Genomic DNA, 18,574 nt, shown 5'->3' on the forward strand with positions numbered 1-18,574 from the left:
GTGGCTACAGCCTCACCTGAGCACACCACTAGTAGAAACACTGGGGTCATCTCCATGGTGACGTCAAGGTGGTTGAGGTGACACGGCTAAATGAGAGCAAAAAGGCAGCAGAACAACGTTCTTCCACTGATCTGTAGTTAACTTGGATGACTTTGTTATAGCACTGTTACTGTAGTTCTGACATCACATTTTGACTGGCTGCTAGGTATTGTAAATGATAACTTTGATTGATTGATGTCTATTGATCATGAAATGTGCGTGCGTGCGTGCGTGCGTGCGTGCGTGCGTGCGTGCGTGCGTGCGTGTCAGCATACACTACAGTATGCATCTGAGCTGCAATAACAATGCTGAGCAAAGAAAAGATGGTGGGCGTGGAAATAAATAGTGAACAGGACTAAACTTTATGATACTGTAAAGAACTAGAAAAAAGTGTGGTTGCCCTTGCTTGCATTTTCTGTAGATAAAGGTTGTATAGTTGAATTGATGTCAGTCATCTCCATATTTGGGAAAAGACAACTGGATCATCACTTAGATCTCCATACGGAGCGGGACAGTACCTCTACATCTGACACCACAAACTCCAAATATGGATATAGCTCCAAATATGGATATGGATATATAAGTCAATGGGGGAAATTAATTGACTATAAATGTATATCAATTCAACTACCGTATACAACCTTTATCTACAGAAAATGCAAGCACACACTTCCTGATGAAGCGGTCGATTTCATTTGACATACTGTATGGCGCGAGTGTGGCGCGAAAACTGGGAGGAGTAGGGCATCAAACTTTTAGTTACTCTAGAAACAGAATAATAAAGTTTCCCCAGGACTATAGTGTGTTGCCCTGTGGGCAACCACACTAATTAAAGCCCTCTCATGAGGCTTCTAACAGTAACAGAATTGTGTGTGCTGAAAACACGCCAGCTCGAATCCCTTCAGACACATCCAACTGTACAGTCACATAGTTTAATAGCATGAAGCATGTTTAGAGAGCGAGGGAGATGCCAAGGACATTTCCACACATCTCAGGGAGGGGAGCACAGATCTTATTTCTTATTATTTCACAGCATTTTATGCTGTCAGACAAAAACAGACAAATTGGGCAAAGGTGACCTCTCTGTGGCATAATGTTTGCTGCCAGATCCTTTGTTTGTTCTGTGACAATGTCAGTATTTGTTATAACTTTAACACTAACCGTCTTGTCACGTACACGACTGCTTTGAAATACGGAGCTGCACAACATAACCCTTTTAACCTTCGTGAATGTACCTCAGTGTAGCATAGCTTAACCACTTTAACCTTGGAAATTCCCTATTTTGGGCATGTTAATATAGACATAGCCTACATTTCAAATTGTTCCCCCCAAAAATGCAATACTCTTCAAAAATGTCCAAGCTATTTCATTGGCACACCACGTCTTGCAGATCTGCATTTTTTTTTTATTATATTTAAATACAACAGATTCCACTCATTCCCATTATACAGCATATAAAGTAAATGCTTCAGTCTTCAATCCTCCAGTTAAAGTTACTTTAGCTAAAAACTGATTATTTTACTGTGCATTTTAACATGCAGACTGGTCATCGGTTTTAGTTTCAGAATCAAAAATAAATTTAAATCAAATTTGGTAAAAGCCAATACATACATACGTAAAAGCCAATACATACATACACAGTTCGTTGGTTTTCTTTTCCAATTTGTCCAAACATATTCAAGCTAGTCACAGTCTGTCATGGGCGATGTGCTTTAAGGCTGGGCAAATAACCAAAAATAAACAAAAACTGATATTTAGAACCAATAACCGACTTTCATGCAGGGTAATCGATTAATCAGAAGTTTTTTTCATATTATGTCAACAAATATTGCAACGCAACACGTTGTGAACTTGTACTGTAGATCGTCTATTTTCACTACTTAAAACAAAAAAGTTCATTAATTATAATCGATGCAAAAGTTTTAAATAATTGTGTTTTTGAAGTCATATTGCCCAGCCCTAATGTGCTATATGTTCTCTTACCTGCTTGAGTGGTTTGCAGGGCTTCTGACAGCACAGACACACTTATAAAACCACCTCAACCATGTGAGAGTGATGTCATTTCAAGAAGATTGATTTGATTATGTACACATAGTAAAAAACAACATATCAATTATTAACTTGGGGTTGCGTTAGTCGTACGTGCAACATGATGCACAACTACTGCACATGTGCACTCATCTATATGTGTTGTGAGACTAATTAATGATTTCATAGATAACAGTGAATTATAACCTGCATTCAGATCTCAACCTTATGGGTCATTTGATTACATCTGTACGCTCTCAACTACTTAAACCCTATATTCGGTTGACTATAGGGTCTCCCAGGGGTCTATAATTTTTTTCTCCCTACACCAAATTGCATTGCAGAAAATAACTGATCTACAAACTCACTTCAACGCGTTGCTCTGTGACAAACTGAAGACACATTGTCTCTTGCAACATAGCGTTGCAGGCAGAATACTCAGTCCTTGGGTCCTTGGCCTGAAAACGTTGAAGACCCCTGTCATAGACGAATACATGTCACGTCTTCTTCACCCGATTGCACAGTCAAATCATCTGTGCTCATTTTGTACAATTAATTTGACTGAGTACACAGCAGGGATGGATGTACAGGGCCCATGGTTCACAATCGCATAGCCGTGCATTATTTTCTCGCCGCACAAAGGGAGCATCTGTTGCTTGTTTGCCTCTTCCTCTTTCTCCTCTCATCTCCTGCGGTGCGTGTTTGCATACTGATGTCACACGCAAATGACTTCACAGTCACCTGCAGCTTCTCAGAGCAAGACGTTGATACTGGTACACAAACATCATGCTTGTTGTATAAGTGCTACTTCTGTGTGTGTGTGTGTGTGTGTGTGTGTGTGTGTGTGTGTGTGTGTGTGTGTGTGTGTGTGTGTGTGTGTGTGTGCGTGTGCGTGTGCGTGTGCGCGTGTGCGTGCGGCGGCTGACTCCAGATGTCTCTGGCAGCTCAGATGAGGGGGTCGACCTCATCACCTTCCACGTCTCAGTATCGTCACGGCCCATTGGTCAGCGCCAGAGCTTTGATAACACTCTGGGAGTCTGGCCAAAACACTGTTCACTTAATGTAGTGGTTCTCAACCTGTGGGTCGGGAGGGGGAGGGGGAGGGGGAGGGGGGGGGGGGGGGGGGGGTCACCAAATTATTTTGGGGGGTCCCCAGATTATTAGCTTAATGCGCAACATTGTTTTCTCACTCAACAGTAAACAAACCAACATGAAGATTAAGTGTATAGAGGGTATCTGCAATACAATAGAACCCTGTTATACAAAATGTAATGCTTCAACTCGTAGTTCTCGTCAGGGTGGGGTGGTCCCCAGTTAAAATATGATTATTTTGGGGGTCGCAGCCTGAAAAGGTTGAGAACCACTGCCTTAATGGACCTAGATGTTTGTGTGTGCGTGCGTGTGTGCGTGCGTGCGTGCGTGCGTGCGTGCGCACGTCTTCACAACCCCATCACGAGCCTGAAAGCATACCCTGCTTTATCATCAATTTGAAAAAGAATGGGACCATAAATTTACAAAAACACATGTCTGCGGGAAGGAAGACTTGAACCCAGCGATAACAACGTCTTTATGAAAAGGTTTACTAAGGTAATAAAACCAAGTGTAAAGTTACGTCAAGTTAACCATCGACTTCAATGCGACGTGTTGTGAGCTTGTAGATCTGCTATTTTAAATGCATTTAGCTCTTGAAATGTATAAAAGGCAACCATGTTCTCTTTAAACACACATTTTCTCTAATGGGGTAGCTGGCACAAAATGTTTTCATATGTGGGGTCCGCGGCCAAATGCATATACATATTGGGGTCCTTGACATGAAAATGTTTGCGAACCACTGTATATGGTTGCTATGGAAAAGCAGCTTTTCTTAGATAAGATGAAGAAAGGTTATTCATCATGCAGGGTCGTCCAAGGTCTCACCTGTACAACTGTTCACACTATTTTCACAGCCACTCTTTGACATAATTTTGTATTACAGTCAAGCTGTGTGTGTGTGTGTGTGTGTGTGTGTGTGTGTGTGTGTGTGTGTGTGTGTGTGTGTGTGTGTGTGTGTGTGTGTGTGTGTGTGTGTGTGTGTGTGTGTGTGTGTGTGTGCGCGCAAAATCTTTGGGCATGCTGTGTGTTTTTGCAAGCCACTCATTACATTAGCAAACTTATTTCCATATCTGAAGCGTAATTGGAAGCAAAAACAGATTGTAGATATGGTCTGTGTGAAGATAAATAAAATGAAATGCCTTAAGGAAATGTAGCGATGTAATATTAACATTTTCTAACTAATCACCTATTAACTGGGCAGGTTGTTCCAGTCAGATAGTTTTAAAATTAAAGGCTCGTCGACAAATGTAGACCTATTTAGGAATTCTAGGTATTCTTTCTTTCTTTCATTCGGTTTCCTAATTTTCAGCATGCACAAATTAGAGAAGATTTTACTTTAACAAATCTTCTTTGTCTACTTGTATAAGTATTACTCATCTGGACTTTCCATACACACAGGTGCACTGAGCCTTTGTTTGCATATCATTCAAATCTCGCCTAGCCATAGCTGCAGCAAGCATGCAAATACAGTAGTTTTCCAGGAATCGACAATGGACACAACAACATACTTTTATTGATGTTGTTGTGTAAGTCGTAGTGTGGTAGTTCTCAAAGGGTTACATTTTAAACACTTTAACCGTACAGTATATAGCCTATACTTTACATTGGTTCGAAAATCGCACATGTTGTGAGCTTCTAGATCTAATAAAGAAAACAACACTTGTATAGGGGCTCCTGGCATAAAATATTTTCTGATGAGGGTACGCAAACCAAATACTTATTGATTTGGGTGACATGAAAATGTTTGAGAACCACTGAACTAGTGCACTCTAAATGGCCCCAATAATATGTGAGCTCAAAAAACGCCCTGCTTTTAAAACAGAGGTATTATTTCTAGCAGTCACAGTTATTACTGTCTGTGTGTGAGGCCTTTAAGTGAGGCCACCTGTGGCTGAGCAGTCAATATGCAAATACATAACATTCATTTTTTTCTACAGGTATTTGCTGCTCTAGGGTAGAAGTAAGAAAGAACGAAGTAGCACGCACATCTTGCAAAAAAATTCTCCGGGTGCTGAGCAAAAAATACGTACAGGAAAGAAGGAGAGGCTGTCTTGGGCCCCCAGTTAGTTTATTTGTTCAGCAACGTTTCGACCCCAAATGGGTCTTCATCAGGCATGCCTTCATCAGGCATGCCAAGACAGTGCGCGTGCCTCTCCTTCTTTCCTAGGGTAGAAGTACACATCGCAGGCCACAGTACAGAGACGAACGCCCAGCAACAGTAATCATAAGAGAAAGAGAATGAGGGATGCCATGTCATTGGTGTACTTGGCAACTGAATCACTTTTTTTTGTAGACATACAGAGGCAAGGGGTCTTGCACACCCATTCAATAATTAGAAGACATTTTCTTAGAACCAGTATTTATCGTAGGCTACAGGAATTGGAGGAAGGCCCTATTCTCTATCCTAATTGGAGGAAGGCTGTCGCCTCCACAGAAAACCGAAACTAGCCTTTTCTCCTCACAGCTGATAGGGTGCAGTCCTCACATTTACCAAACACTCTATAGTAACTTGTACTATCAGAACATAGACCCATTTTGAGATTATTTGAATTAAATGAAATGAAATCACTTACTCTACCTTTAGAATAAGGGTTAGCTCTATTTGATAGTACTCATTGCTATAGAGTGTTTGTTCAGAAATAGAGGTCTCCATGTCACTCCAGCTCTTCAATAATGCTTTTTCAGGACGGGATAACAATGTTATCCAATCAGGATAGAGAACTCACACAGGGCACAGATTAAACAAGGGAAATTGGAAGTGATGACACAAAGATATCAGCAGACAACATTGGAACTGGAACAATATAAAGTTGAAGCTGATGAATGGGTACTCTCTCCTGATTGGCTGAAGATTGGCAACCCACCTGAAAATATATTTTCTGTTTATTAACTGGAGAGACTGAACATACACTCTATAGCAGGGGTCTTCAACGTTTTCAGTCCGGGGACCCCCAAACTGATGGGGAGATGGAGCAGGGACCCCACCACCTCATAGGGTGGGGGGGTCGGGGCTACAACATATTTTTTTTATTTTAAACAAGTACAAGTTACAGCGAGCAGGGTGGGCCGTACCACTACCATTTCTAAACATACTACTTATTAACTGAGAACAAATGTCAATAATACCAGTAAGACTCCCTAATCGGGAGATAAGCGACCGTTGGTCGCTTATCTCTACAAATAGGCCAAAAATGAGTTGTACCAAAATCGTCCTGATGGTGGCGCTAGATGGGACAGATGCGTTTTGATTACATGACTGTAGAGATACTGTGCGATTTGCGTGATTTTAGGGCAAAATCTGTAGGAGCAGAGTCCAAAAATGTGTTTTAAAATTCTGCCTGAAGGTGGCGCTAAATGGGACAGGTCCATGTTGATGACATGAGTGTAGACATACTGTGTACCGATTTCTGTGATTTTAGGGCAAAATCTGTAGGAGCAGTGTCCAAAAATGTGTTTGAAAAAATCGGCCTGAAGGTGGCGCTATATGGGACAGATCCATGTTGATGAGATGAGTGTAGACATACTGTGTAGCGATTTGCGTGCTTTTAGGGCAAAAATTGTAGGAGCAGTGTCCAAAAATGTGTTTAAAAAAATCGGCCTGAAGGTGGCGCTATATGGGACAGATCCAAGTTGATGACATGAGTGTAGACATACTGTGTACCGATTTGAGTGATTTTAGGGCAAAAATTGTAGTAGCAGTGTCCAAAAATGTGTTTTGCAAGAATCGGCCTCATGGTGGCGCTAGAAGAGGGCCATGTGAGAAATGAGGGGTGGGGTCTCCGCCCTGCCGAGGCGGACGAATAGGTACCGGCCCCGGCTCTCCCGGTCGCTCCTAGCCCGAGTTGCGGCATTTTATGTGCGCTGCAGTGGCAGGGGGTCCTCCACTGGGGGCGCCACCACTTTTGCATCCGTTCTGGAGCACCAGGAGTCGGTGGTCCCCGGGAATTCCCCGTGAGCAGCCCCGTTGGGGTGGTCATTTGGTCATTTTTGCACATTTGGTCATTTTTTACACCTGGGGGTCCCTTAGGGACCTGGGGGTCCCTGAAGCTCCGGGGGAGCTTGTTTTATTACGTTTTTAAAACGTTATTAATCTTTTATTGCGACCGTAGGTCGCATTTACTACCAAAACCTCCACCGGCTGTCCGTCAGTGAGTGAGTGATTGAGTCAGTCAATCAGTCACACGTCACACGTCACACTTTTGCCCTGCTCATATCTCCACAACCGTTGCCCCCATCCATGCCAACTTTTGCACATACACTCCTTACCTGCCAAACTACAACCTCCAAGGACCCCCGGAGCTCGGACCCCCAGGTGTAAAGAATTACCAAATGTGCAAAAATGACCAAATCACCACCCCAACGGGGCTGCTCACGGGGAATTCCTGGGGACCACCCACTCCTGGTGCTCCACAACGGATGGAAAAGTAGTGGCGCCCCCAGTGGAGGACCCCCTCCACTGCAGCTCACATAAAATGCCGTAACTCGGGCTAGGAGCATCCGGGAGAGCCGGGGCTGGTACCTATTCGTCCGCCAAGGCAACGCGGAGACCCCACCCCTCATTTCTCACATGGCCCTCTTCTAGCGCCACCTTCAGGCCGATTTTTAAAACACATTTTTGGACACTGCTCCTACAGTTTTTGCCCTAAAATCACGCAAATCGCTACACAGTATGTCTACACTCATCCCATCAACATGAATCTGTCCCATATAGCGCCACCTTCAGGCCGATTTTTAAAAACACATTTTTGGACACTGCTCCTACAGATTTTGCCCTAAAATCACGAAAATCACAACACAGTATGTCTACACTCATGTCATCAACATGGATCAGGAACATTTTGGAAAAACACATGTTTGCCCTATTTGTGGAGATAAGCGACCGTAGGTCGCTTATCTCCCGATTAGGGAGTCTTACTGGTTAAGATGTATTAAGTATATATTAAGGTTAATAAGTATCTTAAATAAGTAGTTTATTATTGTTTATAAGATTCATATTATACAGTTTATAATGTGTTTATTAGGGTTTAATAACGTTTTTATTAGAGTTAATAAACAGTTATTAAATATCTTATTAACTGATAATAAGTCTTTATTAGGGCACCTTATTGTACAGTGCTACCTCATATTTTAACTGGGGACCCCCCACCCTGACGAGCACTAAGAGTTGAGGCATTACATTTTGTATAACACGGTTCTATTGTGAAAATAGCAGACCCCCTATTTTCACAATTTCTGACTCTAATATTTAACAATTTCGCCAATGTTTAATTTGTCATTTTAGAGGTTTTAGAATTAGATAGTCCTTAAATTGTCACTTTAGGAATGTGCATAATACCCTTTATACACTTAAACTTTATGTTGGTTTGTTTCCTGGTGAGTGAGAAAACAATGTTGCACATTAAGTTAATGTGTGTGTGTGAGCTATTTTCAAATGGCCGAAATGTATAATAAGGCTGAAGTTAGATAGATAGATACCTTTATTATCCAAAGGGGAAAACTCAGTTGCCCAGTGGTAGCACAGCAGTATACAGTTATTTACAAAGTTACAGAGGAGTAAGAAAAGTTGTTAGGTTTTGTAATAATGATTAAAATCTAAAAAGTAACTACCGGTAGTAACTAAAGTTTTCAAATAACTGCAGTGGAGTAAAAGTACAACACACACACACACACACACGCACACGCACACAGGCACGCACACACACACACACACACACACACACACACACACACACACACACACACACACACACACACACACACACACACACACACACACACACTCACACAGGCACGCACACATTCACAGATACTAGATAGATAGCTGAGGGGAGGGGCAACTTGGGTGTTAAAAAGCCTTCATGTGGTGTGGTTTCTCTTCATTCACCTGTTCCTCCAAAAGGTACAACAGCACCACAGGTAAGAACACTCACCATGCACCATGTTAGTATGATTTAATCCTTTAGATCAGTGGTTTTCAACACTTTTCACATCAAGGTCCATGATTTAGGGGCCTATTTTTGACCATGCTAAACCCTAAACCCTAAACTTCTTTCAGTTTTTTTTTTTACTATTTTTAAAAACTTTTTTAAAAACTTCAAAGCTGATCTACAGCGACACGGTGTGAACTTGTAGATCAGTTATTTGAACTATTTAAAAATGTTTTTTTTTTTTTTTTTTCAAAGAGGTTTAGGGGTTTAGGGTTTAGCATAGGGCCCTTAGCCTCTCAGACCCAAAACTTTGAATATTCAATCACACGTTGATTGACTCCTTGTAAATGAAGTAATGCAGATGTTTAACCAAAATGTAAAATTTCGGGTCCATTTGGTTTCATTTTAAGCTCTCAAGAGTTAAAGATCTATAAGGTTCCATTTCATTACCAACTCTCCATCATTTAGCTGTGGACCACCTGGAACCCTCTCTCAAGGACCACTGGTGGTCCCTGGACCACTGGCTGAAAACAACTGATTTAGACAGACATGTATAGAATAGGAAGGCGTTAATGTAACAGCACACAGCTAGCCAGGCCTAAGAGCTTTACAAGTACATTTTCAATACTGAATGACCAAATAAAAAGTCTTAAAAACTAATATGGGTTGTTAGGGTTAACTATGGTTATAAAGTGAGGTCAAATGGATAATTGCTGTATTATCGTGTGTGAGCGTGCTTGCGTGCGTGCGTGCATGTAGTTGCATACTTTGTTACATATTAACCCGTAAAACAAAACAGATTTAGTTCCTTCATTACTTTATTGCTGTATTGCCGCACCTTTATCATGTTGTGTGCAAGGTTTATTAATCACTAATCAGTGTGTTGTCTTGTGGTTAGGGTGACCAGATGTCCCCCTTTGTGTGGGACAGTCCCACATTTCCATGACTTTTCATGCGTCCCACAAATTGAGACCCTGTCCCACATTGAGACTGCCAGACTCCAATAATAATCAATGTGCAGGTGTTGATAGGTGAGCAAGCTAGACTGGACCACACTGGACACATATAGCATTGCTCTAGCAGCACGTTAATACATTATAGGCTTGGGTATCCTCCTAATAATTGGATTTTCATTGTAAATCTCTCTCATTGTCTCTCATTGTCTCTCACCTGCTATGTTTTTAAGCCTGTTAAAATATCCCCTGGGCTACAGCAGGTTACCAACAAAACGGCAGTATCAAATGACCTCAAAGTATCAAATGACCTCAAAGCATAGCAACTTAAGCAGCCTAAGTTGTTAACCACCCCACCTGACCGTCCCACAATGTCCCACACAAACAATACTTCTGTCCCTCAAATGAATAGTTTGGATCTGGTCACACTACTTGTGGTGTAATGTGAACAGAAGGTGAAATGGTTTATTCTGCATGCCCGTGTAGATTGTATCTCCTGTAGATGGTATCACCTGCGAGCGGGAATCTATGACAAGTGAGGAAACAATGGACTCTATTACAGCCATGTCCAACCTGTGGCCCCTAAATAATTGTCATCACACTAAGATGTTATTGATAACATAACACTAATATAAACATTTTAAACAAATAAAACCATGGTGGGCAGGAGAGTAGGACCAACTGACTAATGACACATCAGAATAATGCTACACACCCTACATGTCCATCCCATGCGTGCGTGCGTGCGTGCGTGTCTGTTTACTAATAGCTTATCTTTTTCACTCTACTCAGACCATTTGATTTTGATTGATTGAATATTTTATTAGACAAAAATGGAGAACAGTACAAGTATAGTCAATACAATAAAAAATTAGTACAGTACAAGTAGCCTACAGTTGAACACCCTGCCTAAAAGGAGCATCTCAAATAAGTTGTTTACGTCAGAAGTCCTTGGTATTCAATTCATGGACATAACAGATAGCAAGGCCTCCTCTGGCCTCCTGAATGTTGAGTTTTCAGGGCAGTTTTGAAGGAGGCCAGCGAGCTACATATCGTCGTTGTCGGGTGGAAACCTTGTATCTCCAAGTTTCAAATGTGTACTTTCTTTCGCAAAGTAAAGCCCTGCTTCATTATACAAGGCCGTCGCACACAAGTAGTGAAAACAGCAGATCTACAAGCACACAACGCCTCGCGATGCGAGGCGTTGTGTGCTTGTAGATCGGCTGTTTTTCACTAGTTTTTCACTAGTTTTTCACTAGTTTAAATCAATTTTAACATGGCAAATGCAAAACGAACGGTTTTGGACATACAAGTTTTCCACCCGACAACGACGATATGTTACATGATGATGACTGGACTGTTTACTGTTTCTACCCTGATGTTTCTTCTTCCTCGTCTTTCCATCTCTGTTCTTCCTCCCCTAACCTGAAAACTACTGTAGGAAATGATTTAGCCAGTATGAAAAATGATCACTTCCTTACTCCTGTAAGCCTGTAAATGTCGATACATCTCTTTGTCTAGTAATCTAACTCTCTCTAAGCAGAACAACAACAATGGTTGGACACAGAGGAGCTGCCGGAGCCCTGGGCTTCATGATCAGTCTGATGTGTCTGCTATGTCTGGCTGACTGTCTGCAGGACACATACACACTGGTATACTACTGTTACATTGACCTTACATTACTGGAGTATTTGCATTGTTATGCTTTATACAAAACATACATTAGATAGATAGATAGATAGATAGATAGATAGATAGATAGATAGATAGATAGATAGATAGATAGATAGATAGATAGATAGATAGATAGGAAAAAAACAGGGTACTTCTTATTGTGTTGATGGCATGCTTTACTCTTTAATGCCAGGACAAAGCCAAGGAGACACTGAAGATCCTGCAGCAGAAAGTAAACAAAGCAAAGGTGAGTGAGTGTGGCGGTGTCATTTAAAGAGCGCTTCACACATTTTCAACCGTAACTTCATGTAATTGGTCCCCACTGCTTTTGCCGCTGTTTAAATCGCATCTGCACCTTCCAACCTTTAGAAAAGTGACAAGCCCACTTTGGTTCCTGGTTCAGGTCGAGAAAAAACGTAATTCCAGTTCTGAACCAACTTTTGCGTTTCTGAAGAAAACCCAGCTACCAGTGACTTTCTATCCCCATCGATGGATGGGGATGGAAAGTGCAGCCTCTTCCTGGCACGTTAATATGCTGATATAGAACAGCCGACTTTATGACGGTACCCACCCGCCGAACCTCTGAATGACGTCATATTGTAAAAAGACGAGCGATCCAAGCATTCAAAAAAGTTAAAAGAGGAGAGGACAGGGCGTAAAATCACGGTACTTTATTGCATTGCAAAACAGTTAAAAGCCAAAGACTATTGTAGTTTGGACTAGGGCATTCACCAAATATTCGAATATTCGAATATCAAAGTCACTATTCGACGTCGTTCACCAAAGTCGAATATTCGCTTATTTTTTTCTTTTTTATTGTTTTCTCTTTAAAATATATATATATAGTTTATAAAGCTTGGCTAGATAGGAAGTCATAAGAATGAGTTGTCAATGCTCCTGGTGGGTGAATTTGTTAATGCTCTATACCAGGGGTTCTCAAACCTTTTTAGGCTGTGACACCCAAAATAAACATATTTGAACTGGGGACCCCCCAACCTGACAAGCACTTGTAATTGTAGGTACTAGAAGTCGGGCGGCCCAGCGTCTAGTCGGCGACCTGGCCAACTCGGGAACGATGTAAATAGGGAATGAATGCCCCGCCCTTTAATGCAAACCCCATTATACCTGTTGTCATAGGACCCGTTTTGACCATCTGTTTGCCTGTGTCCATTTATGCCCATATATGGAGATATCTGTATCTGTCTGTCTGTCGGCGTCCATTTTATGTCCATATATGGAGATCACTGCAGATATAGTTCTGGGTCCATTTTATGCCCATATGCCCATATATGGAGATATCTGTTTATTTGCGTCCATTTTATGCCCATATATGGAGATCTCTGTATCTGTCTGTCTGTGTCCCTTTATGCCCGTATATGGAGATATCTGTTTATCTGCGTCCATTTTATGCCCATATATGAGATCTCTGTCGCTTTTTGTTTGTTTCTTCTTTAAGCAGAATACACAGCCTGCTTAAATCTGCATCATTCAAGTCATCCTCCCAGTCCCACGCTTTGTCGCTTGTCTTATGTTTGTCTTTGTCTCTTTTATTTTCTTTTTTGGAGCGGACCCCATGAATGCCCCACCCTTTAATGCAAACCCCAATATACCTGTTGTCATAGGACCCGTTTTGACCATCTGTTAGCCTTTGTCCCCACCCTTTAATGCAAACCCCAATATACCTGTTGTCATAGGACCCGTTTTGACCATCTGTTTGCCTTCTGTTAGCCTTTGTCCCCACCCTTTAATGCAAACCCCAATATACCTGTTGTCATAGGACCCGTTTTGACCATCTGTTTGCCATTGTCCCCTTATGCCCATATATGGAGATATCTGCACACACAGTACCGGTTGCGGAAAACTCTGATGTCAGACATCAGCTCCGCATTCGGGGATTCATTTTATGCCCATATCTGGAGAATGCGCGTGCCGGTGGGAAGAACGGTTCTCGAGATTCACATACATACATACACATTCACAGAGATTTTTTGTTGACTCCTGGCGTACGTGATGTCAGAGCCTTTTATGAAGTGATGTCACAATGAGTCAGCGATTGTGCCGATTTCCTCAGGAACAGCCTGATGTTAACAATCAGCTCCGCGTAAGGAGATTCCGAACGTTTCGCGCCGCTTCGGGAAAACCGCGCGCCGAGTCGGGTCGAGGCCCGGCACTGCACTCCGCGCGGTGGCGGGGAACGCGCGTGCCGAATCTGAAGCCGGTGGGACGAACGGTTCTCGAGATACGCGGATTACAAACAAAAAGAGATTTGTCGCATTTATAGATAGACTAGAAGCTGGGCCGCCCTTCGGGCGGCCCAGCGTCTAGTCGGCGACCTGGCCAACTCGGAACAACGTAAATAGGGAATGAATGCCCCGCCCTTTAATGCAAACCCCATTATACCTGTTGTCATAGGACCCGTTTTGACCATCTGTTTGCCTGTGTCCATTTATGCCCATATATGGAGATATCTGTTATCTGTCTGTCTGTCAGCGTCCATTTTATGTCCATATATGGAGATCACTGCAGATATAGTTCTGGGTCCATTTTATGCCCATATATGCCCATATATGGAGATATCTGTCTATTTGCGTCCATTTCACGCCCATATATGGAGATCTCTGAATCTGTCTGTCTGTGTCCCTTTATGCCCGTATATGGAGATCTTTGTGATTCTGCGTAAATTTTATGCCCATATATGCCATTTGCATCCATTTTATGCCCATTTATGGAGATCTCTGTATCCGTCTGTCTGTGTGTCTGTCTGTGTCCCTTTATGCCGTATGAGATCTCTGAATCTGTCTGTCTGTGTCCCTTTATCCATTTTATGCCCATATATGGGGGCATTCATTTTATGCCCATATATGGAGAACGCGCGTGCCCGTGGGACGAACGGTTCTCATATGGGGGCATTCATTTTATGCCCATATATGGAGAACGCGCGTGCCCGTGGGACGAACGGTTCTCGAGATACGCGGATTACCTACATACATACACACTCACAGAGATTTTTTGTTGACTCATGTGGCGTACGTCTGCCCATATATGCCCATATATGGAGATATCTGTCTATTTGCGTCCATTTCACGCCCATATATGGAGATCTCTGAATCTGTCTGTCTGTGTCCCTTTATCCATTTTATGCCCATATATGGGGGCATTCATTTTATGCCCATATATGGAGAACGCGCGTGCCCGTGGGACGGAACGCGCGTGCCCGTGGGACGAACGGTTCTCGGAGATCTCTGAATCTGTCTGTCTGTGTCCCTTTATCCATTTTATGCCCATATATGGGGGCATTCATTTTATGCCCATATATGGAGAACGCGCGTGCCCGTGGGACGGAACGCGCGTGCCCGTGGGACGAACGGTTCTCATATGGGGGCATTCATTTTATGCCCATATGGAGAACGCGCGTGCCCGTGGGACCAACGGTTCTCGAGATACGTGGATTACCTACATACATACACACTCACAGAGATTTTTTGTTGACTCATGTGGCGTACGTGATGTCAGAGCCTTTTATGAAGTGATGTCACAATGAGTCAGAGCTTTCGCCGATTTCCTCAGAAACAGCCTGATGTCAACAATCAACCCCGCATAAGGAGATTCCGAACGTTTCGCGCCGGTTTGGGAAAACCGCGCGTCGGGTCGGGTCGAGACCCGGCACTGCACTCCGTGGATTACCTACATACATACACACTCACAGAGATTTTTTGTTGACTCATGTGGCGTACGTGATGCCCATATATGGAGATATCTGTCTATTTGCGTCCATTTCACGCCCATATATGGAGATCTCTGAATCTGTCTGTCTGTGTCCCTTTATGCCCGTATATGGAGATCTTTGTGATTCTGCGTAAATTTTATGCCCATATATGCCATTTGCGTCCATTTTATGCCCATTTATGGAGATCTCTGTATCCGTCTGTCTGTGTGTCTGTCTGTGTCCCTTTATGCCGTATGAGATCTCTGAATCTGTCTGTCTGTGTCCCTTTATCCATTTTATGCCCATATATGGGGGCATTCATTTTATGCCCATATATGGAGAACGCGCGTGCCCGTGGGACGAACGGTTCTCATATGGGGGCATTCATTTTATGCCCATATATGGAGAACGCGCGTGCCCGTGGGACGAACGGTTCTCGAGATACGCGGATTACCTACATACATACACACTCACAGAGATTTTTTGTTGACTCATGTGGCGTACGTCTGCCCATATATGCCCATATATGGAGATATCTGTCTATTTGCGTCCATTTCACGCCCATATATGGAGATCTCTGAATCTGTCTGTCTGTGTCCCTTTATCCATTTTATGCCCATATATGGGGGCATTCATTTTATGCCCATATATGGAGAACGCGCGTGCCCGTGGGACGGAACGCGCGTGCCCGTGGGACGAACGGTTCTCGGAGATCTCTGAATCTGTCTGTCTGTGTCCCTTTATCCATTTTATGCCCATATATGGGGGCATTCATTTTATGCCCATATATGGAGAACGCGCGTGCCCGTGGGACGGAACGCGCGTGCCCGTGGGACGAACGGTTCTCATATGGGGGCATTCATTTTATGCCCATATGGAGAACGCGCGTGCCCGTGGGACCAACGGTTCTCGAGATACGTGGATTACCTACATACATACACACTCACAGAGATTTTTTGTTGACTCATGTGGCGTACGTGATGTCAGAGCCTTTTATGAAGTGATGTCACAATGAGTCAGAGCTTTCGCCGATTTCCTCAGAAACAGCCTGATGTCAACAATCAACCCCGCATAAGGAGATTCCGAACGTTTCGCGCCGGTTTGGGAAAACCGCGCGTCGGGTCGGGTCGAGACCCGGCACTGCACTCCGTGGATTACCTACATACATACACACTCACAGAGATTTTTTGTTGACTCATGTGGCGTACGTGATGTCAGAGCCTTTTATGAAGTGATGTCACAATGAGTCAGAGCTTTCGCCGATTTCCTCAGAAACAGCCTGATGTCAACAATCAACCCCGCATAAGGAGATTCCGAACGTTTCGCGCCGGTTCGGGAAAACCGCGCGTCGGGTCGGGTCGAGACCCGGCACTGCACTCCGTGCCGCGGCGGGGAACGCGCGTGCCGAATCTGAAGCCGGTGGGACGAACGGTTCTCGAGATACGCGGATTACAAACACACACACACACACGCAGAGACTTCTCGCATTTATAGATAGATTACATTTAATGTGACTCTGTTCTGCAATCTGCATATAAATATTGTGAAAATAGCAGATCTACATGCTCACAACGCCTCGCAACACGAGGCATTGTGAGCATGTAGATCGGCTATTTTCACAATGTTCGCAACAATGTTCGCAACACGAGGCATTGTGAGCATGTAGATCGGCTATTTTCACAATGTTCGCCTCTTGCTTACTTAATATTTGACAGTTTGGCCAGTCCTGTCGAATATTCGACTATTCGAATACTTTGAGGTCGAATAATTCGAATACTAAAAATCACTATTCGTGAATGCCCTAGTTTGGACAGAGAAGAATCGATTTAAACTCGGCTCTAAAAGTGGAGTACGTATGCATCGGCCCTTTGGCGACAAAAATGATAACGCTGCTCTCACCCACCAGGGTCGATCAGAGTCTGCGCAAAACATGGGTTTGGAGATCATGGAGGCAACCCAGCGCTACTTCAATGACCTGCAGGCCATCACAGAGAGAGGTCTACCCGAGATGAAGAAACTGGTGCCATTGTTTAAAGCTCTCGACTCCTTCCTCGGCTCAGCCAAAGAGTTCATGGTCGAGCGAGACGACCGCTTTGCAGATATACGTATGCAGAAGCTCGAAAAGGCAATGATGAGATTAATTCAGGTGGTGGAAAACCTTCAAGATGAGTTCGGGGTTGATGATTTAAGCAAGCAGATGTTCCTGACATCTCTGAATCTGGTGAAAAAGGTTCAAGATGAGCTGTGACAAAATAACAACAATAATATTATTATTATTACTAATAATAGTAATAATAAGTACTGTCCACTACATCTCAGAGGCAAATATTGTACTTTTTACTTCACTATGATTATTTGAAAACTTAAGTTACTAGTTACTTTGTAGATTTTGATTAATATTACAAGACGTTATGCTTGTGAAACTGATATTATCCTAGATAAAGTACTATGTTCTATCCGTCTGTCTTTCAATGTTATATGAGATACTTAAAGTGTGATTCCTGTGGAAATAAGCCTTGGCTTTCTAGGATCTCCTTTTAGTTGACCTTGTACCAGTGATTTGTACTGTAATGAAACTGTACCTTTTTCTATTGCAAACTTCTAATAAATTCTTCAATCAATAAAAAAAAAAAAAAAAAAAAAAAACGTACAGTAGTATTTAAAAAAAGAACATCTTTACTTATGGTTCTTTAATGACATTTGGATGCCAATAATTTGTACTCTTACTCAAGTAAAGTGTTTCTACATTGCAGTATTGATACTTTTAAAACATTTGAGTACTTTTCCCACCACCACTATAGTTTAGGTGAGTTTACCAGGCTGGTCTTCCTCCACTCCATATGAATGTTTTGAACATATATATTGTTTGTGAGAATTCCAAATCATAACATCATTATAAGTATGATTCTTTTCATGCTTGATGCATATCTAGATTTGTATATCCAGCAATAAAAATTATCTGTTATCCTTCCTCTTATAATGTCTAATGGTCTAATGGTGTTTCTTATACTTTTAATTGATGATTACATTTTAACATTTAATCATCGTTCTAAGCTGATGGTAGTCTAATCTCCACCTTAATTATAACTGCTTGTGAATATGATTTTAATATTTGTTAGAATATTTTAATAGATGGGTCAATGGTTTAACTTAGG

The 18,574-nt window shown here is 42.5% G+C and overlaps 1 protein-coding gene across 1 annotated transcript in view; it reads left to right on the forward strand.

The window, feature by feature from the left end:
* Positions 1–17,667, forward strand: part of cep170bb (centrosomal protein 170Bb) — a gene marked incomplete at its 3' end in the record, with an annotated part of 82,910 nt that extends 65,243 nt beyond the window's left edge. The window contains exons 34-37 of the mRNA XM_080744750.1: positions 9,059–9,075; positions 11,583–11,691; positions 11,907–11,960; positions 17,326–17,667. Of these exons, the coding sequence (XP_080600876.1) occupies positions 9,059–9,075; positions 11,583–11,691; positions 11,907–11,960; positions 17,326–17,667 (522 nt within the window). The remainder of the gene's footprint in view (positions 1–9,058; positions 9,076–11,582; positions 11,692–11,906; positions 11,961–17,325) is intronic.
* Between the last annotated feature and the right edge of the window lie 907 nt (positions 17,668–18,574).

Source organism: Nannobrachium achirus (assembly GCF_963921795.1).
Source record: "Nannobrachium achirus genome assembly, chromosome: 16".
Lineage (NCBI taxonomy): Eukaryota > Metazoa > Chordata > Actinopteri > Myctophiformes > Myctophidae > Nannobrachium > Nannobrachium achirus.